The sequence below is a fragment of the Pituophis catenifer genome, unplaced genomic scaffold (genome assembly GCF_029215685.1).
Source record: "Pituophis catenifer annectens isolate HBS135680 unplaced genomic scaffold, rPitCat1.0.hap2 SCAF_3, whole genome shotgun sequence".
Taxonomy (NCBI): domain Eukaryota; kingdom Metazoa; phylum Chordata; class Lepidosauria; order Squamata; family Colubridae; genus Pituophis; species Pituophis catenifer.
The window spans coordinates 133,610,467-133,637,388 of record NW_027256883.1 but is presented as its reverse complement, the minus strand read 5'-3'; the positions used below and the strand labels follow the sequence as shown (position 1 = coordinate 133,637,388).

Below are 26,922 nucleotides of genomic sequence, written 5' to 3'. Positions count from 1 at the left end.
GGGCAATGGCCGGAAAAAGATGCCTTTGGTTGGTCGGCTTGTTCTAATATTAATATAACCTCAAGCTTCCCAAATGTATTTCATTATTACACTTACACTCAGTGGTGGGATTCAAGTAATTTAACAACCGGTTCTCTGCCCTAATGATTTCTTCCAACAACCAGTTTGCCAAACTGCTCAGAAAGTTAACAACCGGTTCTCCCAAAGTGGTGCGAACTGGCTGAATCCCACCACTGCTTACACTTATTATATTATGCTTTATTATATATTAGGTGTACATTTTAATAGCAGGATCTCATTTAGAGTCGGAGACAGCAAGCATACCTAATACTCCTGCTTCCTTACTTTCCCTAGAACAGAGGTGGGAAACTGGCCTCTTTTATGACTTGTGGACTTCTGGGACTTGGAGTCCACAAGTCATAGAAGGGTCCATAATTCCCTACCCCTGTCCTAGAACAACAACCCTGTGAGGTGGACTGGGCTGAGAGACACTGACAGACCCGCAGTCACCCAGCCATTTTTTTTATACCAAAAGTGGGATTAGAACTCAACATCTCCTGGCTTCTGCGATTTATTCTTAAATTTCTTGTTGTTCTTTATAATAGGAAACAAACCACCTTTAAAAAATGAAGATGCTGCTGAAAGGTATCGTTTCTAAATATTATTTGCCTATAGATATGTCCCAAGAGTCTAAAAGAGTTCCAGGGATCTCCTTTCATGTTATCCTTCCAACAGCCATATAAAAGAGCCTAGAGATATTTGTGGATCCTAAAGTTGTCATTTGGAGTTGGAGTAGAGAAGATGCTTGGGATTCAAAGAGCTGTGATTCTGTGATTCAGAGTCCCCTAGTTGGTTGAGGAATTGAACCTGGATACTTTCATCTTGAATATCGTAGTGAGCAACCTTTTATATCTGAGGGCCACATGCATTTGTGAACAAGGCAGGTTTTTAATTTGAGTTTTGAATGGGTTGTGTGTTATATAACAAAAGTTCAACACTTCCGTTTTGAGTTGTTTCCAATCTTAAAAGTGTAAGAAAATTCAATTTTCTGCAGTTAGAATCTAGGGACTGCAGATTGCCTCTTATCACTTTGACCTACATCATAGTATTGTAGAGATAATATATGAAGTATCATAACTCCAAGCATGATAACAAGATTTACTTGTCTTAACTATTCCTATTGCTCATGATGCTTATAGTACTGTAGTCCTCAGCTTACAACCAGTTACTTAGAGACCATTCAAACTTACAACCTACCTGAAAAAGAGGATTTGTGACCTGGATCTGAAATTCTGATCATCCCCTTCCACGGTCACACGACCACATTTCAGGTGCATAGTATCACAGCAATTTGTAGTGCCCTCTGGTCACATGCCCGTGATTTACTACGATTTTGCTAAAATCTTAATGGTTTTTAGCAAAATTGCTCCATTGTGAATAATGGATTCGTGAACAACCATGTAAACCATACATCACTTAATGACTGCAGCATTCAAATTTACAACCACTGCATTTACTTAACAACCACGCAAAAAAGGTTAAAGTGAGTCGGTTACGTGACCAAATTTTTGTACAATAATGGGCAGGTTCCATTACAATTGTAACTTGAGCATTATCTATATATTAGATAAGGACTTTATAGAGAATGCTTTATTACCAGAGGACACAAATACATTTGTGAGTCTTTGGGGACTTATTTATTCAAAGACAGCTCCTTGTAAATTCTGTGGGAGACTTGCTCTAAAGTTTGTGATTATAGGATTACCGTTTACATTTATTTAACCAGTTTGCTTATTACAAGGAAGATTGTTGAATCCTGTTATGATCTTTGTGAATAGGTTTTATGGAGATTAAATATATTCTAACTGGCAGGCTCTTTTGTGTTCAGCTGCTAGCCATTTTTCAAAAGCATGACAGAAAACTCAAACCAAGTTTCAGAATAAACCTAACAGAAGGATGGTTTTATGTAATGAATATAACATTCCAATGAAATACATTATTTAAATAAACAAAAGTTTTTAAGCAAATTGATATGAGTTGTCAAAATATTATATACACTACATTGTTAAATCCTTATTCATTTCTAGGAAAGCAGCACTTGAAGCTGCTATTAGGAAAAAAATTGAGTGTGAGCGGAAAGCATTGCAAGTTGTTGAACACCTGTTGGAAGATGACATTACCGAAGAATTATTTGTGGATTGTGTATGTTCTTTCCTAAACTTACTTTTCTTTACATTTTTGGTGTTCCCAAGTGTATTAGGACTGCAACTCCCTAAATTCCAAACCAGGAAAATGCTGATTTAAATATTAAATACTTGAATGTGATGATGTTAGCAACTTTCTGGGTTCACTTTTAGTCATATTACAATATGCTTATCGTGTGGAGTTGATAAAGGACCTGTGGTAGCACAGTAGGCTAACTCTGCCCACAACCCTGAGTTCAATCCTGATTGGCTCAAGGTTGATTCAGCCTTCTATCCTTCTAAAGTCAGTAAAATGAGGATCCAGATTGTTGGGAGCAATATACTGATATTTGTAAACCATTCAGAGAGTGCTGTAAAGCATTATATAAGTCTAAATGATAATGCTATAAAGTGTTCTATAGTGACCATGTTCGCTAAGGCAAGATTTTTACCAGTAGTTGGTTAAACAAGCCCCAAGGTCCTACATGCTGGTAAAACAAAATGGATGAGACCATATGCCATTCCACGTGACTTTTTTGTGAACAAGTCTTGTGTTTTTAGAAAACTTTTTCTACATCTGAAAGTTACAGAAGGAAATATAAAAATGTCATTGGAGAAAGCAAGAGGGGAAATTCCTCTCTCTGTTTCCATGTGAGAGAATTTGGGCAGGATCTTTTCTCTGTGGGAGACTTAATGCCTTAATTTAAATTTGTATTCGGTTTTTTTTTAAAAGTAAGACTGAAATTTTGGGGGTTTGCCAACTGAATTTTGGCTATTGAACAGATTAGAAACATGGTGCTATATTAAATATCCCCACGGTTTTTAGAGTGTTCTAAATTCTAAAACTTTGCGTTTATTACCAGATGAAAATAATTATAACAGAATCTTCTTGGTTTCGTCATTTCAGGGGAGGCTTATAACACCTTCTCACTATCTGGATGTGGTGGAAGAACGATTTATCATCAAGCTATGTGGCTACCCTCTCTGTCAAAACAAGCTACAGAATGTAAGAGTTTATGCGCGGGGTGTGTTCTCTTGCCATTTTTCATTCAGGATGTATTGCTTCCAGGGAATTGTCTCACATTAGCCTTTTGCTTATTTTGGTTAAATGAGATCAATTTAAATTCACTCTCTCACACTTTTCTCTATGTGGAGATTAGGATTGCCCCAAGTTCAATTAAGTTAAATTGACTGGAAGAAAGAAGGGCTCAGAAGCTTTGGCTCCAAATGGTTTAATGTTATTCAAATGCATATAATGCACAACAGTCATTTTGTAGAATCCACAAGGGTTCAGGCATTGTGTTATGATTTTAATTGGGATTGTTACATAATCTCTGGTTGGTTGGATTTACATGTCATGCTGTGGTTTAAATAGCAAAACCACATTACAGCTTATTAGGTTGTATGAATCCAGTGATGAAGTTAGATCATTGCACCATCTAATCCAGGGGTGTCAAACTCACGTTGTCACGGCAGCATCACATGACATGTCGGGACTTTTTTCCCCTTTGCTAAACCGGGTGTGGGCGTTGACAGTGCATGACGCATCCGGCCCATGGGGCCGGGAGTTTGACATCTCTGATCTAGACCAACAGTGTCTACATTGTTTTAGCAGCAAGTTTCCAGGATTTCAGGAAGAAACTTTTCCAGTCCTAAGTAGATATACCTGGAATTGGATCTGGGGGTCCTACCAATGGAATTACAGCTCCATGTTGCACATAATTTAAATTCAACAAGAGACATATTTTTTGCCATTTTTAAAGTTTTCAATTTGTTAATAACACCTACTCGTTATTCCTGTTTTTCCTTTTCGATTAGCACAATAAACAAACTTTAGTCATTTATGAAGCTAGCTTATTTTACAGAATCGGGGTTAAGAACAATTGCAGTTCAGAGATGGGAAACCAATGAAGTACAACTCTCAGCAGCTGTGGTTATTATGGCACTTTATTTCAGCAACAACAGAATGCCCCAGGGTTTAGATTTTATACTAGATCATTGTTAACTGAAAGGAAAGCAAACTTTTCTGACCCTCATTAAATCCATGCCAAAAAAGGACAAAAAGAGCAGCAGCAGCTTCAGAAGTTTCCTTTATCCCCTGTAATCTATTTTGAGTCAATCTCTTTACAAGGTGCACTTTAGAAAATCTTACTCCTGTTTAATAAATGAAAGAATCTCTTGGACAGAGGAAAATGTTTCATGCAACACATTAGTAATATTATTCCTGAAGGATGCTGTCTTCCTACTGATTCATTTTGAGATGCTTGGCATTGATTTAGTAGCTCGTATGTCCCAAAGGTGCTTTTTTAGGAGGCAACTGGACATTCTTGTTTTTTCTTTGAAGACGCTTCACTTCTCATCCAAGAAGCTTCTTCAGCTCTAACTGGATGGTGGGGAATAGAAGGATTCAAATGACCAGCTGTCTGCAAGGAATATGAATCCTTCCATTCCCCACCATCCAGTCAGAGCTGAAGAAGCTTCTTGGATGAGAAGTGAAACATCTTCAAAGAAAAAACAAGAAAGTCCAGTTGCCACCTGAAAAAGCACCTTTGGGACAACCATGACCTGGATGACTGAGAATCTCTATAAACATTTATCTCATAATATGCTTCACATGCATAGTAAAAAGTTAGATACAGATAACGATACAGTCAGTCTGATATAGGCAGCAGGAACGTACAGTACCATAAAGAAAAAAAGATAAGTGAGGAAGAAAGTGCCTAAAGTTAATATAAATAATTGAATGAGGTAGCATGGTGGTTTTTTAAACTGTGATAAATATATTACTTGAAAGAGAAGAATGCTGAACTAGCTAAATTAATGAGCTAAATTAATCAACTAACTTCTTCGCATTTCTTACTTTTAAGGTGCCAAAACAAAAGTATAAAATTTCCACAAAAACAAACAAAGTGTATGACATTACCGAAAGAAAGGTAAGTTTAAAACCATTCCTAAAGTTAATTGTGTTTCATTTATTGTTCCACAAGAAAGAGCTTGGAAAGAAATGTTGGCTATGTCCATGAACTCCAGGAAGCTTGTTTTCTCCTGATTTTCACTTACTGTTTTTCCAGTCAATTTGTCTACCATTGTAGTTGGATTTTCTTTTCTACATTTCACTACCAATGTGGTTGGATGTTCTTTTCATTCCCAGGTTATTCAAAACTATTTCACCTAATTCCATCAGACAATGTTTAACTTCAGCAAATAAATATTGGCTGAATTTGTATATTGCACCAGGTCATAGTTTGCTCAGTGATGGTTTATTGGCTGGGATTAGACACAAAAACGGAACCATAAACTATAATGTACACCCACTAAGGCTAAATCTGTACAGTGTTCGGGAATATAGCAAATAAATGTGACTTGACAGGAGGAACCCAGATCAGAAAATAATTTCCCTTCATTATGTTGCTTTACTGCTCTTCTAATATCAGCTGTTATTGAAGAAATGCAGAAAGAGTGGATTGCCTGCTTTCTCTTTTAAGAGTAGCCCTATTAGGCTGGTAGATTTCAAGTAAGGAGTGGTGAGCAGCCTCTTTGTCTCTTAACTTAAACTATAATTAACTTAAATTAAATTTAACCCACTAGCATAGGTTAGTTCTCAGCATCAGGGAATGCACATTTCCATGTAAGCCGATATTTAGTCCTCACATTTGAAATCTAGATGTACAAGTGCCAACTAACAAGGTTGATGTCCTCATATGGTTCACCTTAGACTGAACACTTAACCACTGACTGTTTCCCAAATGACATGATAAATAGCCATTACCATTGTTAGTCTTTCTCTTGGCCAAGAAGTTCTGTTTTTGAATATCAAGAAGAGTGCAATAACCCGATTGGGGTTGGATTCACTAGGTTCACGGTAGGAGAATATAAATCACTTGTCTCCCCAGTTCACCTCTTGTGCAGTGTGTAAAATCACACTTGGTACTGCTGCAAAAAAAAAAAAAAACACCTCATTTTGCAGCAACTGCCAGCTATCCTCTGTCCAGGAACAGAGAATAAACTGTCCACTGGTTTGAACAGCAGACCAATGTTGCAGTGAATCAGCCAAGAGCAAACTATAGTTGCAGACTTTAATTACCGATAAGTAACTCAATATTATTCACAATTTGCCTTTTGGCCTGCACACTGAATAAAAAGTAGCTGGTACTTTGGTATTTGGAATGCTTGGTAACATCAGCTACTCCTAGAAAAGCATACCAGACACTAAAGAGAGAAAACAAATAAAGGACAAAAAATGATATACTGTAATATGTTGACTTCCGCCTTCTTGCTGTTGTAGAACTGATGGAGAAAAAATGAGCAAAGACTAAAGAGGTGCTAAGTTAAGATGTCTGAGAACTCAATATACACAAGTTGTAGGCTGCAACTCTTAGAAGTTTCAGGAAAATTATTTTTATTTATTTATTTATTTATTTATTGGTTCGATTTATATGCCGCCCTTCTCCGGAGACTCAGGGCGGCTTACAATGCATTAAGCAATAGCCTTCATACTTTTGTATATACCTGCTTAGTAGGGCTTTCAGCCCCACCCTAAGTGGTGTTCTTTTTTATACAGTCAGTTTATTGCCTCCACAAACCGGGTCCTCTTTTTACCTACCTCGAAAGGATGGAAGGCTGAGTCAACCTTGAGCCTGGTGAGATTTGAACTTGCAGTAATTGCAGACAGCTGGTGTTACTTAACAGCACTTTAGTCTGCTGTGCCACCAAGGCTCATTTTCCCATACATTCTCTATCTTTATTGGGTATTGATCATCCCAGTTCAAACTGCACTTGGGAAAATACCTCTGTCTCCAAAAATGTGTGTATTCAGTCTTTGTATCCACCTTTCAATTTAACTTTGCACCATCTCTATTTTGTTATATGAAAGAAATGACTGTTTATTCTTATTCTTTCTATGGGGAGCAGTGTTTTTGCAGCAATTTTTGTTACAAAGCATCAAAATATTTCGAGGGCCAAATATCCAAAACTCCAGTGTGGCTTCGAGAAGAAGAAAGGTACTTAGATCACTCATATTTCTTCCTCTGATTTCTTAGAAATTCAAAAGATCATGCACTATTTGTAAAGATTGTCTTATCTGACCAATATGTATTTTAGATTTTTTTTCCCACCAGGCCAACTGCTGCTTTTTAATGTTAGGGATTGTCTGTCATAAAATTTGATGCCCTGGATTGTTGTTAATGGGGGGAAAACAGATGTTGATGGATGTTAATAGAAGAAAAACAGAAACATAAGAAAAAACAGTTTTTATTTGTCAAAGAATATAATCCATATTATTTAATCAAAACTTGTCCTATTGATAGCCAGTAAGTTTATGTTTAAATAAGAGATCCATATAAATCCATATTAAATGAGACTTAATATAAAAAAGTCCCCTAAATTTGCTTTATGACAAATCAGACTATTAGGTTATGGATTTCACTAGAATCTAGTACTAGTCTGATTGATAGAAATCTTACAGGCTTCCTAACATAGATTTATCTCACTTTAAGCCATAATTTGATTTCATTTAGCATAGTGTGTGAATTCAGACTGTTGTGACTTACTAAGGAACATGATACATGAACCCACCCATTACTTTCCCAGACCTGAAACTTGAACTGAGCAATGCTCAGAGTATGAAGTACAGTTTCCAAAGCATCATGGACTGGTTAGGGTTGTAACTGGCATACCCACCAAAGCTGAATAAAGTCATCTCCTGACTATAGTTAAACAGACTGTTGTTTAATGGTTTGTCAATCCACATCCTATATTGATTGCTTTTGTTTTAGATCATTAACTAGCTTCTCTCCAAGGTGTACTAGTGTGACAGATTGTATACATCTTCAGCTTGTTCTGGATAGGGGAAAATACTACTATTACTATTGCTTTACCATTGGTACATACATCTAAGGATCATTTAAGCATTTCTTATTCATGGACTGAAGACAAAATGAAGGCAATGCTATGAAGACAAAGCAGAAAAATGATATTGTCAGGGCATGTTTGTGCTGTGGTTAGGTACAGATGGGAAGGACCCATTTTAAGTAATCAGTCTAATCATAATTAAAAAGGCAAGGGAGAAACGTTCTCCAAGGATGCAGAGAACTGTAAAATAGTTTTACTATTTGTTATCAACAGCGATCAGGGAAATGGTAATTAGCACTGTCCTGCTTGATTTGGAAACCATGCCTTATCTGAAGTCTGGATAAGACCTTTTCACCTGAAAATCAGGATTATTTTACCTAATCTTATTGGAGTTCTAATTTTAGGGATGATACCAAACAAGGACTGCCATCTTTAAAATGCTTCCACATGCAGCATTTATTCCATATAATAATTCATATAATTTTAAAGGGGTTGTAGGGATCTAGATATTTGTTCCATTAGGAATTATCTTTTTGTGTTTTCTGTCCCTCTTTTTTTCCCTTTCATATAATGATAAATAATATAGCTGAATAGTGTGCTTTTTTGCCTGTAGCACTAAATGCCCCACATATAGATGCAGTTTATAGCAAACAAGATAATGTAACAAGACATCAAAGGAAACTGTCCAAAAATATAAGAACAGGGTTATGACTAGGCTAAAAAATTATGACATGCAACTAACTCAGTATCCACTGGGTGTCAATGTCTCATAAGGAATAACTGTTACCAAGAAATAGAGCCGTACAGATTTAATGAATAGAACTCAAAATCCGTTCTATAGCAAAAACAGCAATTATAATGTATATGGCATAACATATTATGATGGCAAGAAGTGCTTTATAGCCCATAAGCAATAGCACTTAGACTTATATACTGCTGTTTAATGTTATATTATAACATTAAAAATAATTATTTTTTTACTAGACACCTATGCAGTTGGAACAATCAATTTTTTTAAATTTAAAGTTCCAAGTAGAGAAAAATCTATTTCAATTAGACTGTTCCAGAAATATTTCAAGATAATCATAGTATTCAGAAGCTATTCATTTCTTAAAAGGTTCACTTCCCTCCTTCATACATAGAAGAATGTTAAAATAGATCTAAACCAGAGAGGCCTTTGCCTAGATTAACCTGATATGCTGATTTAATCCTTGCTTGTCAGAATTCCCTTCTCATAGTCATTCATGTCTTAATCACTTCACATTGCAAAGCACTCTGTGCATGGGACTTCCCTTGAAAATCACTTGGAAGCGATACCTAACTGTAGGGGGCCTTTATGTTCAAGCCTTGGTAAACCTATGATTCCTCTACTGTATTGCACAAGTTGCATTGGTTACCAAGTTTCTGAGTACAATTCAGAACACGGGTTGTGACATATAACCAGCATATAGTCTAGTTACCTGATGGTTCATTTTTCCCAGAGTAGGCATGGTGCAGATCCCAATTTTAAAATACAGGTAGTCCCCGACTTACAATGGTTCATTTAGTGACTATTTGAAGTTACAACGGCACTGAACAAAATGACTTATGATCTTTTTTCCCACTTTGAATGTTGCAGCATCCTTATGATCACATGATCAAGATTAGAATGCTTGGCAACTGGCTCATATTTATGACCGTTGCAATGTTCTGGGGTTATGTGATCCCATTTTGCAACCTTCCGGCAAGCAAAATCAATGGGAAAGCCAAATTCACTTAACAATGGTGTTGCTAATTTAACAACTGCTGTGATTCTCTTAAGAAACGTGGCAAGAAAAATTGTAAAATGGGGCAAAACTCATTTAACAAATTTCCCACTTAGCAACAGAAATTTTGGGCTCAATTGTGGTCATAAGTCGAGGACTACCTGTATGATCACAATTGGGACCAGCAACTCCACTGCTAAGCGTTGTTGATTGAGAATATATGACTGCAAATTTCAATTTCATTCCAGATTTTCCATTGACTTGCTTCTGGAAAGCCAGCTTGCAAATGGTGGTCATATACCTGTAGGATACGGTGACAATCGTACATGTCCACATTTTAATCACCTGACAGCAAAAACACTGTAACAGGCAAAAGTTTGAGGATTGGTCATGAGGTTACATTATCAGGGCCATCATTATTTTAATGGTTGTTATACAGAGCAGTTGTAAAGTGAGGACTACCTGTAGTGTCAGCTAATGGATCTCAGGTAGCATGCCTTCTCTGTCATGGTGCCTGCCTTCTGGAATGGCATCTCCTCAGAGGTTCATATTGTCCTTCATCCTGTATCCTTTTATTGAACTTTGAAGATCTGGCTCTTTCCCCAGGTCTTCTCTTTCCCCATATGTTTTTTCCAGTGGTTTTCCTGTCAGGCTTTAACCCATTTTTGGCTTTTATAGCTTTATTGGTTTGTGCCATTTCGTTCATTAATTTTATTGTAAGTATCCAAAGTTGATTGGCTGGGACAGCTTTGTAAATTTGATGAAATAAATAAAATAATCCAAAGAGATGATGGACCTGTAATTGGTTCTGATCATGGGAAGCCTAGATAGCAATCTGTTGGAGACAGCTTAATGGGATTTTTGTGTTGAGCTAAAGGATGGCTCCTTCCAAGTCTTTTATGATCTGGATTCAGAGAGTCAGCTTTAGTGAACAGATGGCTGGGACAGACAACAGATAAGAGATGTGAGAAGGTACAAATAAGTTTGGAACATTAAAAGTATTAGTAGTTTCCAGATAACTGTTTCTAAGCCTAAAATTCAGGCTACAATCCTAAGCATGCATACTAGGGAATGAGCCTCTTAATTATTAAACAACTTTACTGCTGTATAAATATGTATTAGATTGCATTTACAATTGTGTCATTTTATTAATCTGAATGTTAATTATCAGTTCCCCACATTTTCAGGTTCATTACATCAGGTAAATGTTTAATACTGTTTCAATCTTAAAAATGATTTCAAAACCTATTAGACAATATTCAAACAACTGATCCATGAATTAAAAATACAGTTGATTAATATTGTTTATTAGCTTGTTGCAGAACCAAACCTATGCAAAATTTAGATGAGTTCGTTAATTATCACAATCAGAATTGTCACAGAATATATATTTTTCTGTCTTTCTTTCAAGGCCACCAACTATTGAGCTGCTAAAGAAAGAGTCAAGGTAGGGTAGAAATCTTAATTTCATTTTCAGAGCTGCAGTACGGTTGAATGAAGTCTCTGATTTCCTACTCTCTGCTTCTCTGTCAAATAGCCACCATTATTCTCATCCCCACAAAGCCCTGCTGCTTGCCTTGATTAGTTGGGTATTTTTCTTCCAGTCTGAAAAGCCTGTTTGATCTGTATGATTTTCAGCTGGCCCTAGTGGTGTAATTGAACCTGTTGAAACATGACACAAGTACAGTGTTTGCTCTTGAGTCCACTGCAGCAGGTTTTGTCTATGGCTTTCTTTGCAAAAGAAATGGGGCCAATTATATGTGCTGAAAGCTTGTTTACATCTTTAGATAATCCATTAAATAAATAGGTCCATTTGGTGCTGTGTTTTTTGGGTGGGTTTTTTTTTTTTTTTTTTTTTTGAGCAAGCTTTGGCTGTATCTGCAATCTGTGTGTTTTAATAGCATGGCTGTGTTTGCTAGAAGTCTTTCTCGTCTGCATTTAAAATACAAAGCCAATTCATAGTACATACTGTTCTAGCGTTGCAATATGGAGGTGGGAAATCTGTGGTATGGCTTTTTGATGTGCTTTTTGATTAAATAATAGGGCTGCTAAATCTGTAAAGTGGGATTAAAACCAGTGTACTAAAATCATGGTTTTCAAAGCAAAAAAAGAAAGGGTAACTGGCACCTTCTTTGCCATTTGTTTGATGCTATGTAAATAACCTTTCTCTTTATATGGCCTTGATGACTCTCTCAAAGAATGCAAATGACCAGCTATCTGCAAGGAGCATAAACCCTTCCATTCCCCACCATCTAGTCAGAGCTAAAGAAGCTTCTTGGATAAGAAGTGAGATGTCTTCAAAGAAAAAACCAGAAAGTCCAGTTGCCTATTGAAAAAGCACCTTTGGGACAACTATGACCTGGTTGACTGAGAATCTCCATAGACAGTCCATTTTGTACTTAATATTCTGTCCAAAGACTGGAGAATGAGTGATTTAGACAGTTTTTTTTAAAAATGTGAACATGGGTAGTTCCATTGAATTTCTCTGTGGGGCTGAATTGACTCATTCAGATACTATGTAGAATGATTTATTCTCAGAAGTGGCAAATTAGATAGAGACAACTGACAGCCTATGCCATAGGGATAAATTCTTTAGGTTTTTAGATATTTTCAGTTATAAAATTCTAGTGACCCAGAGATAGAATGTTGCTGCTGCTGTTGTTGTTGTTGTGTTGTTGTTGTTGTTGTTGTTATTCTCCAAACAGCAAAGCATTTTTAACCATAATTGGTAATTATTCTTCAATGTTGCTTCCCCTAATAAAGGCTTGTGTGGTCTCGTGCTTAAATATAAGTTCTGGAGGATTGATTAGTTGAGTCTTGGGTGCTGTGAATATGTGATTTCGAAATCATAAAAGAGCTCCTTTGTATTCCTGTGCAAAATGCTTTATGTTCAATATATATTTGATCCTAAAAAAGCCTGATTTTATATCAAATCAAGTTATACAAAGTTTACTGATAGCATTTTAACTCTATGTTGACAGCTCCTGCTTGAAACAGCTAGATTTCAAAGCCAGAATAGCATTGAAACACTGGTAGTAAGTCTAAAAAAAAAGGAATCTGAACTCAAAACTGAGCATTTCAGCTGGAGGCAGTTTGAATTTAAAAGTTTTTGTAATCGTTTTTCCTTTTTCTCAAGAGTGGTTGAAAGAAAGCCCTAAACCAAACTTATTTTGCAATAATCTTTCCACCTAAGGCATTTCACATAAAGACCATTAAATAAATTTTTATAAAGGTGTGCAGAGTTTAAAAATTAAATTTACTCAATTTAATTTCCAGACATCCTATTATACTCAGCAATTTGGCAGTACTCCTTCCCTCACAAACCTATTTTATTTAATAAATTTTTAATATTTACATCTCTAAAGTAGATTTTTATCTACAAGTTTTTATCAATGCTGGCTCATTAATGTGTATGAGGCCAAATTATTTATTTAAGCATCTCCCAGGAAGTGTCTATATAATATCTATAATATAGATATAAGGTATACTTACAAAAGGAAAATAAAATAAAGGCAATGTGCATGGAATGAAAGGAAAAGAAAAGAAAATTACTCTTTGAAATGAAGGGACAGAACCAGATTGGTGATGTTTTTCTTATTGCAATAGTAAGAAAATGCCTTTTTTTTTTCTTTTGTAGTTTGTATCTTTAGTTAGTATTTTTAATTTTTTTTCAATTTGTAAGATTAAAGATTTTTGTTAGGAAAAATAAAGATATTAAATTTAAAAAAAAAAACCTCTTTAATTTTACAGTCCCAGTCTTACAATTATTTTAAATTAAAATAACCAAATTACTTAAAGCCAACATCAACTTTAACTATCTAACATCACAGTTGGAAGGAGAGAGAGTTTGTGTAAACTGGCTAAATGGCAGATTTTAAAAAAACAACAATTGCTACATTAACGAGAAAAGATCTATCACCAAGTCCAAATTTGCTCCTTCTTTTCCTTCTTGCTCTTCATTGTAATCTGTTCTACAACATGGTTTTTGCTTCCTCTCCTTTAGCCATCCTAAACATAGGGCTGTAGATTATAATTATGACAGGAAACCCAAGGAAGGGCAGGTCGGATGATGGCGTATCTAACTTCCATATGTACTTCCCGCTTCTTTGGACAGAAGAAAGTAGGTCTTCATCTGGTGCGCGATTTACTAGTGGCGTTCAGTCAAGGAACATGCTTTTTAAAACAGACATTTTATGTATTACTGTCTGTGCGTTTCTTATTGTCATTTTTATTTGTATTGACAGTGGCTACTCTGGGAAGGAAATAAAATTAGTCAGCGAAAGAATTAAAGCCTTAGACATTGAAAATCCTACTCCTGCAGAAATCCATCATGACTCTGACTCAGGCAGTGAAAGCAACAGTGATGCTGAGCAGGAGTTTGTTTCTTCCGTTCTACAAGAGAATCTTTCAAATACAGAGAAATTGGCCGGGAAGCCCCTCAAGAGCATCCTTAAAAAAAGCCCTACCAAGAGAGTTGAACCTAAGCTCTTCACCTCAGAGGATACGCTTGATGAGACTTCAGCCCAACTAAACAAAGGCACATCAGATGTTCTACAAGAAGAGGATGGTTTTCCTGGTAACATTCAGGGGGGGAAACCTTGCCATTCTCAGAATGTCCTTGAAAATGTGCAGGTCTCTGAAAATCTTGGAAATAACTCTAGCTGTTCCCAAGTAGTGTTTCTGGGAGTGAGCCAAAAAGGGGCAGACCAATTTAAAAGGTTACTTGCTAAATCAAAACTGTCTGTCAGAAGTCCAGCAGACTCCCTTACGGCCAAAGATAGTTTGTTAGAGAGCCTCTGGCAGACATTTACTGAGTGGAGAAGTGAAGAGACACTAAAACTCCTCCATGGGTCTTGCAGCACCTCCAGTCATCTACTGCAGCACACCCAGCCAAATGACTCTGAGAAGGAAGAGCTTGATGAAGATGATTTGGAAAATGCTAGTAGCAGTGAAGGCGTATCCCAAAAACACACTTTAAACAGCCTAGATCAGTCTTTGCCTTTCCAGGACTCTAGGACAGCTGCTAAACCTTTACCGAGCTTTGAAAATTTAAAAAAAGAGACAATACAGTTGGAGTTAAAGGTGAGCGAATTTTACAAAGGAAAGTTCACTGTCATCAAAGAGGACGATTTGGCAATGCAATCAGAAAGGGAACAGCAGAATGGGAAGTCTCAAGTAAGTATCCTGAAAATAAAGGAAGTGGTTATAATGTCAACCTTCAGGTGTTGGGGCCAAGCTGAATGGAGTTCCTCCCTGGAGGAATACAATATGAATCTTGGTTCTGGTTGCCTGCTGTTGTTTTCAATTGTATTTTGAGGGGTGGGGGTTGGTTTACTGATTGTATGCTGCTCAGATTGAGTTTGAGGTGGTGATGCAGATTTTTTAAAGATTTTTTTATCCCTTCTTTAGTATTTTTATAAATAACTCAAGGTATTTATAAAAGAAATGAAGAAGGTACCTAATACTCCATCCTTTTCTTATTTTCACCACAATAAGAACCCTATGAGGTGGGTTGGGCTAAGAAAAAATGACTGCCCCAAAGTTACCCAGCCGGCTTTTATGTCTAAGGCAGGACTAGAACTCTCAGTCTCCTGGTTTCTAGGCAAACACTTTAACTGGCTTTTCTTTTTCTTTTATTTTTATTTTTCCAAGAATAGCAGCAAGTTCATGAATTCTTGAAGGATCCCATATAAAAGCTTTTTTGTTTGCCATTGTTCAAATAAATTATTTTACCTCACAATTATTCAGTGTCTTCTATATTCCCTTTGGTTTATAATTTATCAAAGACAGTCTTACTACATTTTGCCACCATAGATACCATTTTAACCTATTTGTTATAGCCTTTTCAATGTTATATTCTCTGTATCATATTTGTGCCGTTTTTACATTATCTAGGACAATGAACAGTGGGCTCCCATTTTGCCACTTGTAGATTCTAAAGCTCAGCAGCAGATACGGACACGGATTGTGCTTGAAAAGCTGCAAAAAGCGTAAGCATCTTTTTGCATCAGCTGTTGATATATATACATTCAAAAAACTAAATATACAGAAACAGTTATCTTGGAAGGGATACTATGCTTCAGAGCCATTAATTGTAATGTCTTAAAAACATTTTTAACAATTGTAAATCAGTGGTGGGTTGCTACCGGTTTGCCCAGGATCGGGCAAAACGGTAGCAGTGGCGGGAGGCTCTGCTCACCTGACCGGAGGTCTCTGCACATGCGCAGAAGCATCACGCGCTTGAGCACGCGCCTGCCCGCAAGCGAACCGGTAGCAACCAAAATTGAAATCCACTATCATGGTTTGTTTAATAAATCCTTGTTAACACCATTTGCAACCATGAACGTATGTTGATGTTTTGCTAATCAAGCTGCTAGCTTCTGCAGATTAGATTTGAATCCTGGATTGTTTTGCTTTGTTGTAGTTGAATTCAAAATCCTGATTTATTCCATGTTTATTTTATATTCCATACATTTCTTCTGGATACTCACAAAAGAAAACAAATGTGGAATTTTAGGCATGTGCAAGATAAAATTGTTCTTTGTTCAGCAAAATAATCCCTTATAACATTAATCAAATGCATTAATGTCTTTGTGATAGTTTGGGAGATGACAAAATGTTAAGCTTTAACTGACATCCGGTGAAGTGTAAAGGAAATATAATTAATGACCTATAAATGAAACTTTTCATTTGGAATTATAAGTGAAGGGCATATTCTAATACTTAACCAAGTTTGCCTTGTTTTTCTCTCTCCCTCTGTGTTTCAGTTTGCCTGCTGTTTTGGGCCCTCTTAGGATTCCTTTTGGTGATGTTTATAGTGAACTGAGAAATCTTGTAAGGACATTTAGGTAAATATAAAATAATATAAAAGTATCTCAAGGTGTAACTTATTAAGCAATGACAGATTGATGCTTGCTAAAGAGTGATGTCCTATGAGAATTTGGCTGAAGAATTAGAATCCTACAATTCAAATAATAGACCACGTTGTCTGACCAATTTTCTTAGGCAGCATAGCTTGAAATTAAACATAATATTACTAAACTTTTTATCTAGTATATGGAAAACTTAAACTCTTGTGTTTGTTAGTGATGTGCAGTACAGATTCTGGCTTTACAAAGCAAAGTTTAGTATCTTGAGAATTTTCATTCTATATTTTAAAATATTTACTTGATAGTTCTGGGCTCCACAGAATATAACAGAGCTGGAGAAAGTGCGAACAAGGTTTAGAATTGCCTCTCTTTAAGAAAAGACTATTAGGGTTGGGTCATGTTAACTTGGAAGTAGGTGATAGAGGACTAACAGTTCTGTTTTTTGGTTTTTTTGTCCTGTAGTTGTTAAGATTGTTCATTTCTTCTTTCACTAGTGACCTGCTTGCCTGCTACAGTACTTTTCTCCTGCCTCCTCTGGGAAAGACTAGCATGTTAGTCTTTATGAAGTGATTAAATTCAAAACCATTTGCTAAAGAAACAGGGGGGGAAAATTAAACTATCCTGTCTATCGAACAGGAAAGTAAAATTAAAAAGAATTAGACCTGGAAAACTTTTCGGATGAAATTCAAGTAAAGTCCTATTGTATGGCATGAAACACATGGTCATTTCTGAAGGAATACATGGAGGAATGGAGAGGCTAGAATTGGAGGGGGGGAGGCATTTCAGCTTTAAAACATAAAGTGTTTTTAAAAAAAGACTGTGGTAAGCTCAGCAGCAGCAATTTTCAGCTCCATCAGCTTTTAAAGGAGCACAAAATTTCATCTTCTGATCTGCACCATTTCGTTCAGTGACTACTGCTGGAAAGCACACTAAAGAGTTCTCTGGAGACATTATAGGATAGTTATAGTTCTTTAGCCAAGTCCCTCAGTGCCTGTATGCTTTTGTTACACAAACCAAGATGTCAAATAATCTCCAGGGTTGTCTAGAGTGTTTTGTTGGGAAAATGATGTGGAAGGGGGGGAAAAGACAACATTGAAATCCAGGCTGAATACAGAAGTAGGCAAATGTGATTTTGGTTGTTGCTATTTAAATGCATTTAAATACTTATAAATGCTATTGGAAGGGAAGCCTTTTGGGATCAAACTATGTTTTTCTGGTTAAAGATTTAATTTGCATGAAATTTTAATTGGAAAGTGGGACGATTGCTTTGCTGCAGTAAATCATGGATTGACGTTATGTATTTACTGAGACAGAACTGTCAATATTTAAACCTTTATTAACATATTTCTTTTATTTGTTGACTGCCTAATTGATTGAATTAGCACATCTGCCTTGGGAAAGGGCGTGTTTGTATGCTCATTCGTGCCTTTTCCAATGTGGCCTCCTTGACATCCTTCAAATGTATTAGATTACAGTTCCCAGAATTCCCAACAGATTGAACAGATTGAGTGTGAATTCTAAGGGTAGTTCTGTAATTCAACACAGCTACAGAACATTTTGCTGGGGGAAGTGGTCCAGATCTTCTCCCTTTTCAGATTTGAACAAAGCTTTGTTTAAAGAAAAAATATTCTGCTTTTCTCCATGATGACAGACCACAGAGTGCTGGCAAAAAAACGAAATGCATAATAAGATTCTTTGAAAGACAATGTAGTTTTATGAAGCCTGAAGGAATGATGAAAAAGTACGGTCCTTCAATTGTAGATTAACATTCTTCCGTCTGTAATCTTAGCCTACAACTTCCATTATTTCCAGCCTGCACAGCTGGTGACAGTTTGGCTTCTGATTGATAAGAGTACGGTTATCTCTAAGGCATCAATACGGACAGGTTGCTTTAGATAATGCTGCTGCTATGTTATTGGCATCAGGGCTGTTGCAACTGCTGCAACTCTTTGAAGCTCCTGTGTTAATAACAGGAAGGAAGAGCCAGTAGGCACTGCTTAGCAACGAAAGCCAGGTAGCCCCAGATGTGTTTGTCTCTGGAAGGATCCCACTCTTCCTTTCTGAAGACCTGATAGGGATGGGGGGGAAGACAGTTATGGGAGTGGTTCACTTTTTAGACCATACATGAACAATGCAAAAGGAACAAAGTGTAGCAAGAGTAAAGCTCTTGGTTTCTGTTGCACATAAACTTTGTATGCACACACATCTTTAAGTATAAAAATAAATATGTTGAGATGGGGTACCTTTTCCTAGGTCCCCATTTTATGACTTTTCTTGCCCCGTTTGTTAAGCGAATCACTGCAGTTGTTAAATTAGTAACACAATTGTTAAGTGAATCTGGTTTCCATGTTGACTTTGCTTGTCAGAAGGTCACAAAAGAGGATCACGTGATGCCGGGACAATGCAACCGTCATAAATATGAGCCAGTTGTCAAGCATCTGAATGTAAAACACATGACCATGGAGATGCTTCAGCGGTCACAAGTGTGAAAAATGGTCTTAAGTCACTTTTTTCAGTGTTGTCATAACTTCGAACCGTCACTAAATGAACTGTTGTAAGTCAAAGGCTACCTGTATTGTGGACTTGTTCTAAAAGAGCATTATCTGTAAATAAGACATGGGAGTACTGTAATGAACCCGTTCTGCATAGCATGTACTCCTGACCAATTCTTTTTCTCTTCCGAAATCTCAGCTTCAACACACCTTATTTTTCAAGGTGATTGCCCTCTCTCTTTTGCTGATTATCTAAGGCCATGATGGCAAACCTATGACACCTGTCCCAGAGGTGGCACGCAGTGCCCTCTCTGTGGGCACCCAAGCCGTCGCCCAGTTCTGCTCCCCCACACATGTGTGCACGCCTCCCGCCAGCCAGCTGGTCTTCGAGTCTCTGCCACACATGTGCGCATGCGGGGGGGGTACACATGCATGCGCAGGGAGGTTGGGCATATGGGGGGGGCATGTGTGTCTGTATGGGGGCGGGGCACATGTGGGGGCGCACATGTGCATGGGGAGCAGGACACATGCACGGGGGTGCGCATGCATTGCATTTTGGGGATTTGGGCACCCGCGCTTTGGGCACTCGGTCCGGAAAAGGTTAGCCATCACTGATCTAAGGTTTCATGCTTGTGGATTACTTGTTTCAGGTAATCAGGGCTTTTGTAGGATGACTGGGCAAACTTCACCCGGGACAGAAATGGTAGCCAAAAAGCTTTTGATCAGGGAGTCCTAACTGCTTCTCCAGCCTAGTGATAGCTTAGCTCACTATCTGCTTCTGCATTCAGTTCCACTGAGCACATTATGGATGTCTCTGGGCTTCCTCTGCTATAAGTACCATATTGATGGCAACAACTAGTGTTGAGACCTTGCCAATCAATACTGACATTTAATAAGAGTTAATTGACACAAGCAACCGCTGCTTGGAGTTGGAACACAACAATGATTCCTTCTTGATCCATGATCAGTAATGGCTCCCTTGTAGGGCATTGAAACAAAGGTGCTTTCCTCTCTTCTGTCTGACAGAGTTCTCCCCAGTGATTTGAGGCCTGTCTCTTCCATTGCATCTCATCAGGGCAGCTTAACTGGAAAGTTACATATGAATTGCTTGTCAGGATGATTCTGTCAGGCATCTTGTCTTAAGTGTTTACTCCTGTCATCAGTGTTTAATCTAGACCTTCATCCTTTGTTTCCGTCTGTAACTCACAAACTCAATAGAGCCGCTTAGCAAGTGCCAACTATGTAAGCTGCATATAGAGTAGTGCTCTTTATCTCTTTTAAAGATTCATGCAAATCCTCTTTAGTCCAGGGCCAGTTACTTCCTCAAACTGCAGATAGAATAGTTGATTTCATCACTTAAGGTATAGAAGAGCAAGAATGTTCTAACTAAGGATTCCCTACTGCCCAGAGGAGCTGTGGGGATGGGAAATGTGGGGATTAAATCTCAATTGTAATGTCAGGATGATATCAATTAGCAGAAGGTTATTATTGATTGCATTCCTACTGATTTTATTATGTTTGCAAACTGGTAAAAGTAGGATGGCATTTGAGGTTGCTGTTACAGCTATAAGTGTCAGTAGGATCCATTAGTACAGCCCTTAAAAAGCTAGGGCTAAGTTCATGTCCTGTGCTATGCTGCTTTTTAAAAATCAACTTAACTGAATGCCCTAAAAGACACAGAAAAGGTATCCTATTGTGCTAAGTCACACCTAGACAAAGTATATTGGGTAAATAATCTAGCTATATTAATGCTATATACAAAATATTAATTTAGGGCATTGAATTTCTTGTGAGCCACCATGACTCGATCTCCCTTTCAACAAAAAACTTGTCTGAGTAAGAAATCACAAGAATTCTGAAGCTGTATGATTCTCTTTAGAAAATGTGAAAGTCACCCATCACAGATACTATACATGGAAATTCGGTATTGAATACACTTCTAGGGATTAAACTGTTTCCAGTTTATCCTATATTATATGCATTTCGTGGTATGCAAAGAGCCATGGTGGTGCATTGGTTAGAATGCAGTACTGCAGGCTACTTCTGCTGATTGTTGGCTGACTGCAATTTGGCAGTTCGATTCTCACCATGCTCAAGGTTGACTCAGCCTTCCATCCTTCCGAGATCGGTAAAATGAGAACCCAGATTGTTGGGGGCAATATGCTGACTCTGTAAACCGCTTAAAGAGGGCTGTAAAGTGCTGCGAAGCGGTATATAAATCTAAGTGCTATTGCTATTGCTGTTCCAGGTTATTCATGTATACCTATTATTTGGTGTTTAAACCCTATTAGAACTTTTTTTAACGAAAAAGCTCTTTACTATAAGTTAATCTTTGAATTTACAATATTACATCACTCAAAATAATGACTAGATTACCAATGCATGCTCATTTTCATAAATAACTAGTATTGCTAACAAGACATAATGTGTTTTGAAATTATTTCTTTTGTCACTGTCTACCTTATTTGCTTCTAATCGCATATGGTCTGAGTGCACCAATAAGGCAAAAGTCTTCCAGTTACATACTTAATTTAGCCCAAATTCTGAAGGATTTTTTACTTTGTTATTCTTCAAAGTAAGGATGGGGAATCTGTAGTCTTCTAGGTATTCCTGAACTATAGGTCCTGAACAGCATGGATACTTTTATGCTGCTTCTATGTTCGTTCTTCGTTGGTTCATTCAGACTATTAAGACTTCTACAAACTTTTGATCCCAAATAGAAATACACCCGGTGATTTGTGATGTTCAGCACCAACTGTTCCTCAGTTGTCTGAGCATGCATGTGGAAAGACAGAATCAAATCCTATTGAGCCATATAATTTGTTGATCAGACATGGGCTCATTCACTGTCTCAGGCTAACTGATCTTAAAATAAAGAATGTTTTGATCGGGAGAGAGTGGACAAGGAAGCAACATGTAACTGCCTTTGCTTTGAAGGAAGACAAATGTACTCAGTAAGCATACTAAATGAATAAATACAAGTAAAGAAGGAAATGGAACACTGTAGAAAGGGGACATTTGCCTTTGAGATTTCTTCTGATATGGGGAGTGGAATTCTATTTATGATCTATAGCAACTTAAATTAGTTTGATCCTGCCTATAATGCTGTTTAAAGTAACTTGGTATACATCAATACATCATGATATAAACATAAAGAGACATAAAGAGATGTGCTTTTTATTGTTGCATTCCAGGTTTTACTATTTGATAGCTATTGAGCCATTCTGTTCTAACAATTTCAGAAATGCAAGAATTGCTAATGTTGACTTTTCCCCTCCAGGTTGACAAATACAAATATAATTCACAAAGCTCCAGTATGGACCTTAATTACCATTGTGCTGATGTCTATGTAAGTATTCAATTGGATTCCTTGAAATGCAGTGACCCTACCTTATTCTTTCTCTTATATGAATTAGCACATTCTTAATTTACCTAATGTTGGTTTTCTTTTGATGGCAGTTGAAAAAAAATATGTTGGGAGTGTGTCAGAATTGAAGAAATGACAAACCTATATATAATTAATGTGTAAAACAAAGGATGATGATTAGTATTTGGAATATACCAACTTTCCTAGGAAACCTGACACCTGAAGAAAAGCACAGTAACTTACTATGGGCATTAACTTGACCCTAGGCCCCCAGAACTAAAGCTCCAAACAAGTCTGTACTGTCTATTGTCATCTTCAAATATATATCACAATACCTTGCAACTTACTGCTTACACGTGATTGCAAAATTAGAACTAATCAGTTGAAAACAAAATCGGATTGAAGCCAATTGGCTGTAGTGTCTGCAGGGGAGTCAGAACAGGCAAAATGGTGGTTGTGGTTGTGCAACCCCAGCCCTGATCCTTTGGATGCAGATTGACATCATACACTGGTATTGATTACACTGCTAGACGTGCCTCCTTGCCTATTTTGACACCTCCTGTCCCCACACAAAACAACCACACATAGTGCTCTAGCACAGTGGCCCCCAACCTTTTGAGCACCAGGGACTGGTTCCGTGGAGAGAGGTTTTTCCGTGGACTGGAGGGGGCATGGTTTCGCGTGCTTCCTGCATTCTTCAGATGGGGCTTTGCTTGTTTGTGCGGCCCGGTTTCTGGCATGCTGCGGACTGGTGCCGGTCTACAGACCGGGGATTGGAGACCATTGATCTAGCAGAGCCATTCTGCTCTAATAGCAGAATTAGAGGAAATTTACATAGCAGTTGTATTTTTGCCTGCCTAGAACTACACAATAACAAAAGCATTCTACTTCCTTTTTACAGATTGCATCCCTATAACATTGGGGGAGGGGGGGAGGTTTCTGAGAATCAAAAAGCATTTAGTAAAATCTTAGAATTCATTACTTTTTTCCAATTAGGAATTATTGTTAGATTTTTATAGGATAGAAAACATCAAGTAATCATTGTCTGGTTGTCAGTTCTAATTACAAGATAGCCAAAGAATTATTTTAGAAACTCCTTATTGCTGTAATATTGATTTTTCACCTTTAAGAATTGGCATGAACCAGTGAAATCTATAGAATAGTGGGCCAGCCATTCATATATCAAGAAATGTAGCAAATCAAACTCCTGGCATCCCTAGAACTGCACTTACTTTGATCTTGTTTTAGTCTGACACATTTTTCTGCCTTTTTTATCCCAGGAAAGGCAATACTAGTAGGCATTAGAGCAGGCTTCAATGAGCCTTACATCAGTGTCGCACTAGCTAGATATTGCTCAAATGATTCATTAAATCAGAACACAGAAAATAACTTTACTTGAATGCCTTGATATAAATTTTTTATCAGCTGTAAGAACAAATCTTTTGTCTCTTTTTCTGTACACTTTTCTGATTGAGTTTCTAATGTGCGAAACAGATCCTATGAATTTTTCAAGTACATCTTCGGTTAATAAAAGAGTGTTGGATTTCTTCACAAATATGTATGTCTTGGTGATGAATTGTAAATGCTTTAAAGGACTACACTTCCTAAGGACAGATTAATGAACTAAAGGCAGTATTGTCTTGCTGCAGCTTTCTCTGTTGCAAATGCAACAATGCTAAATAAGCAGTACAGTATGGTAAACTTCAACTAGGAAATATATTTGTATCTGTAGTCTTAAGAGTGTTAAAGGATGGAGTACATGGAAATTAACCTATTTTTATCTCCAATTCAAATTTGCGAAGTATAATAAATAGAATAAGAAACAATATTTGGTCTAGAGTGACCTAGTGAAGTTGAGGACTACGTATGGAGTTAGTTGGCTCATATTGTGTTGGGTATTTTTTTATTGTATGGATAAAATTTCTCTTCATTTCTCTGGTATCAGTTCTAAAGTACTTTCAGCGTAATCCTCAACAAGATTGTATATGTTTCTTATAGAATAATGTAAATATCCTTGAGCCACTAACTAGCCATTCACAGCTAACAAGAATGCTCTCCAGGACCCTCCTCTCTGGCAATGCCTCAGGTTCCATCCGAAGGCCAAGAGGAAGAGCCTGGGATATGCCAGGAGGAAAGCATATCGGAACAACAACAGATAGGGAGCGAGGATGATGAATCCTGGCTTGATCCCAGGCAGCGTTGGAGGGAGAAGCGTGCGCAGCAACAAAAGAGGCATGGAAGGGCCAGAGATTGAGCTGAGTCACTGAGCCACACCCCACAAGGAATAAAAGTGGGTGTGATTGCTCTTCAGGCTTTGTGACGGTCAAAGTTAAAAACCTGAGAGTCACATCGCGTTACCTGAAATCTGGCTTGTGCATATTTGGATTGGACCTTGGCTAACTCTTGCTTCATAGATTACTTTTTGCTACTGAACTGGACTGAGGATAAACTCTCTTTTGCTTACTGTGAGTGAAAACTGATTTGGCAGGCATTTCGCAGTTTACTGCCAAAACTCTTATCTGCAAGGGTTTCTAGTCTGATTGCTTAATAAAATCTTGGCAGGCGTGCCTAGTTGTGTGTTTGCCTGTGTGGGGAAGGGGGACAGAACAGCTTGCCCTGTCAGTGGGAGTGGTCTTTGAGGTTCTTTGGTTGGGCTGGTTACTGTTAGCTTGCTTGGCAGTTCCTTGATTTGGGTATTGTTTACTTCTTGTTTGTAATAATGACGTTACCTTGTTTGGGTAATGGAATGTCTGCAAGATAACAACCAAGCTCAGAGAGCACCAAGGTCTCTTGAAGACAGCTAAACTGATTCCAACAATTTATTTGCTGAAAATTACCCACTTTCTTCATTTTAGAATGTTCTTCCAGTGTTCTATCATACTGTTAACGTGTTTGTATCGTATTCACAGAATGATTGAGGCAAATGTGAGTTATTCCCCAAAGACCTTTGCCCAGTACCAAATGAACATTGCTCAATACATACAAATAAAGTACAGTCTTTGGAAACACATACTAGAATTGACAAAGGGTTGCTTACACCAACCTGGGCACTTGGCTACTGCTAGCGAATACCCCTGGCACAGTCTAATGGAAAGCTTTCAAGATAGCTCCAGAAATGTCTGTTTCATTTTATTTATCTGATCTGGCTGGTTCCAATGAAGTGTGGTCAGCTTCATCTAACAAAGCACTTGCATAGATTCCTCCCCCTTCCCCCTTAAAAGCTTTAGTGACTTTTTAAATGTTCTGGGAGTAGTACAGTAAAGCACTGGGCTTTGGTAGTTAAACTCAAAATGCCCATGATCACTGCAGAAAAACCATAGTAAGACATGCACTTTAGGAAGATGCGTTGCACACGGATAGACTCTAGAGGTTTGTTTTGCAGGCGTAGCAACAGATACAGGAAAATTTGCATAGCTCTTTATATGTAATAGTGAGCCATAAAGAGCAGCTTTGGTTCCTGGAATGAAAAAGGCTCTAGTAAACCTGTTGAAAGCTTTATAAGAAGCCCTTCTTGATCCTGAAGATTACAAAGATTACAAAAAACTTACAGTTCAGTGGGGCTACCTTTTCAGGCTCATTGAAAAATTAGAACTTTGTGAATGTGTAACTTACCAACAGCCAGATTTTGTTTAGAGCAGTGATCCCCAACCTTTGTGCCTTGGCGGCTGGGCCTGTCGTAGGGTTTGGGGGGGATGAGTGGCAGGCGCATGCATGCACACAGTTCCATTGATGCGAGTGGCATGCATACGTGCCCTCCACTCGTGCGAATGGAACACTTACACTGACATGAGTGGAGCTTTGCGTGCAAGAACAAGTGCCCTCCACTCAAGCCCCCTCCACTCATGTGAGTGGAGCTTTGCACGGGAGCACAAGGGCTCATCGCTTGCACGAGTGGAGCTTCGTGCGTGTGCGCTTTCCTGCTGCTCGTGCGAGTGGAGTTTCGTGCACACACACTCATGAGTGTTGTGACCCACCGGCAGCCAGCAGAGCTGGCAGCAGAGTCAGACAGTGAGGAGGTTGGGGAGGAACATGGGCCAGTCCTGGGGGCTGGGGAAAGCTCAGACGAGGGCTCTGCGTCGGAGGCAGAGAGGGAGATAGATAGCAGCGAGGCAGAGGAACAGCTGAAGCCTGTTCCCAGTGTGCACAAGCGCAGAGCTGTCAGAAGACAAGAACAACTCAGAAAGCAGGGTCAACTTGGGAGTAAAGCCACACCTTGGAGATGATTGGCCCCTTCCATAGCAAACAAAAGAGAAGCGAACGGGGAGGAGGCTTTTGCAGGAAACAATTTGTTCGTTTGTTCAGAAGTTTCAAGATGTTCTGTCCCCGTCTCCACACACACACAAACACAGCCAGCCGAGGGTTAAGAAAGCACTTGGCACGCACACAGGTTGTTATCAGAAACTTGGCAGCAATACG

At 38.0% G+C, this 26,922-nt stretch overlaps 1 protein-coding gene across 3 annotated transcripts in view; it reads left to right on the top strand.

Annotated features, from left to right (window-relative positions):
- RPAP2 (RNA polymerase II associated protein 2) overlaps positions 1-26,922 on the top strand; it is a 47,632-nt gene that overhangs the window by 337 nt on the left and 20,373 nt on the right. The window contains exons 2-12 of one of the 3 annotated variants that reach the window (XM_070939386.1): positions 606-645; positions 2,088-2,202; positions 3,091-3,189; positions 5,051-5,116; positions 7,095-7,183; positions 11,190-11,225; positions 14,023-14,953; positions 15,674-15,768; positions 16,546-16,626; positions 22,420-22,488; positions 24,505-24,643. In XM_070939386.1, coding sequence (XP_070795487.1) covers positions 606-645; positions 2,088-2,202; positions 3,091-3,189; positions 5,051-5,116; positions 7,095-7,183; positions 11,190-11,225; positions 14,023-14,953; positions 15,674-15,768; positions 16,546-16,626; positions 22,420-22,488; positions 24,505-24,514 — 1,631 coding nt within the window. In that variant the 3' untranslated portion in view covers positions 24,515-24,643. Of the gene's footprint in view, positions 1-605; positions 646-2,087; positions 2,203-3,090; positions 3,190-5,050; positions 5,117-7,094; positions 7,184-11,189; positions 11,226-14,022; positions 14,954-15,673; positions 15,769-16,545; positions 16,627-22,419; positions 22,489-24,504; positions 24,644-26,922 lie in introns of those variants that run through there. The other 2 variants (XM_070939384.1, XM_070939385.1) reach the window with 2 other exon arrangements.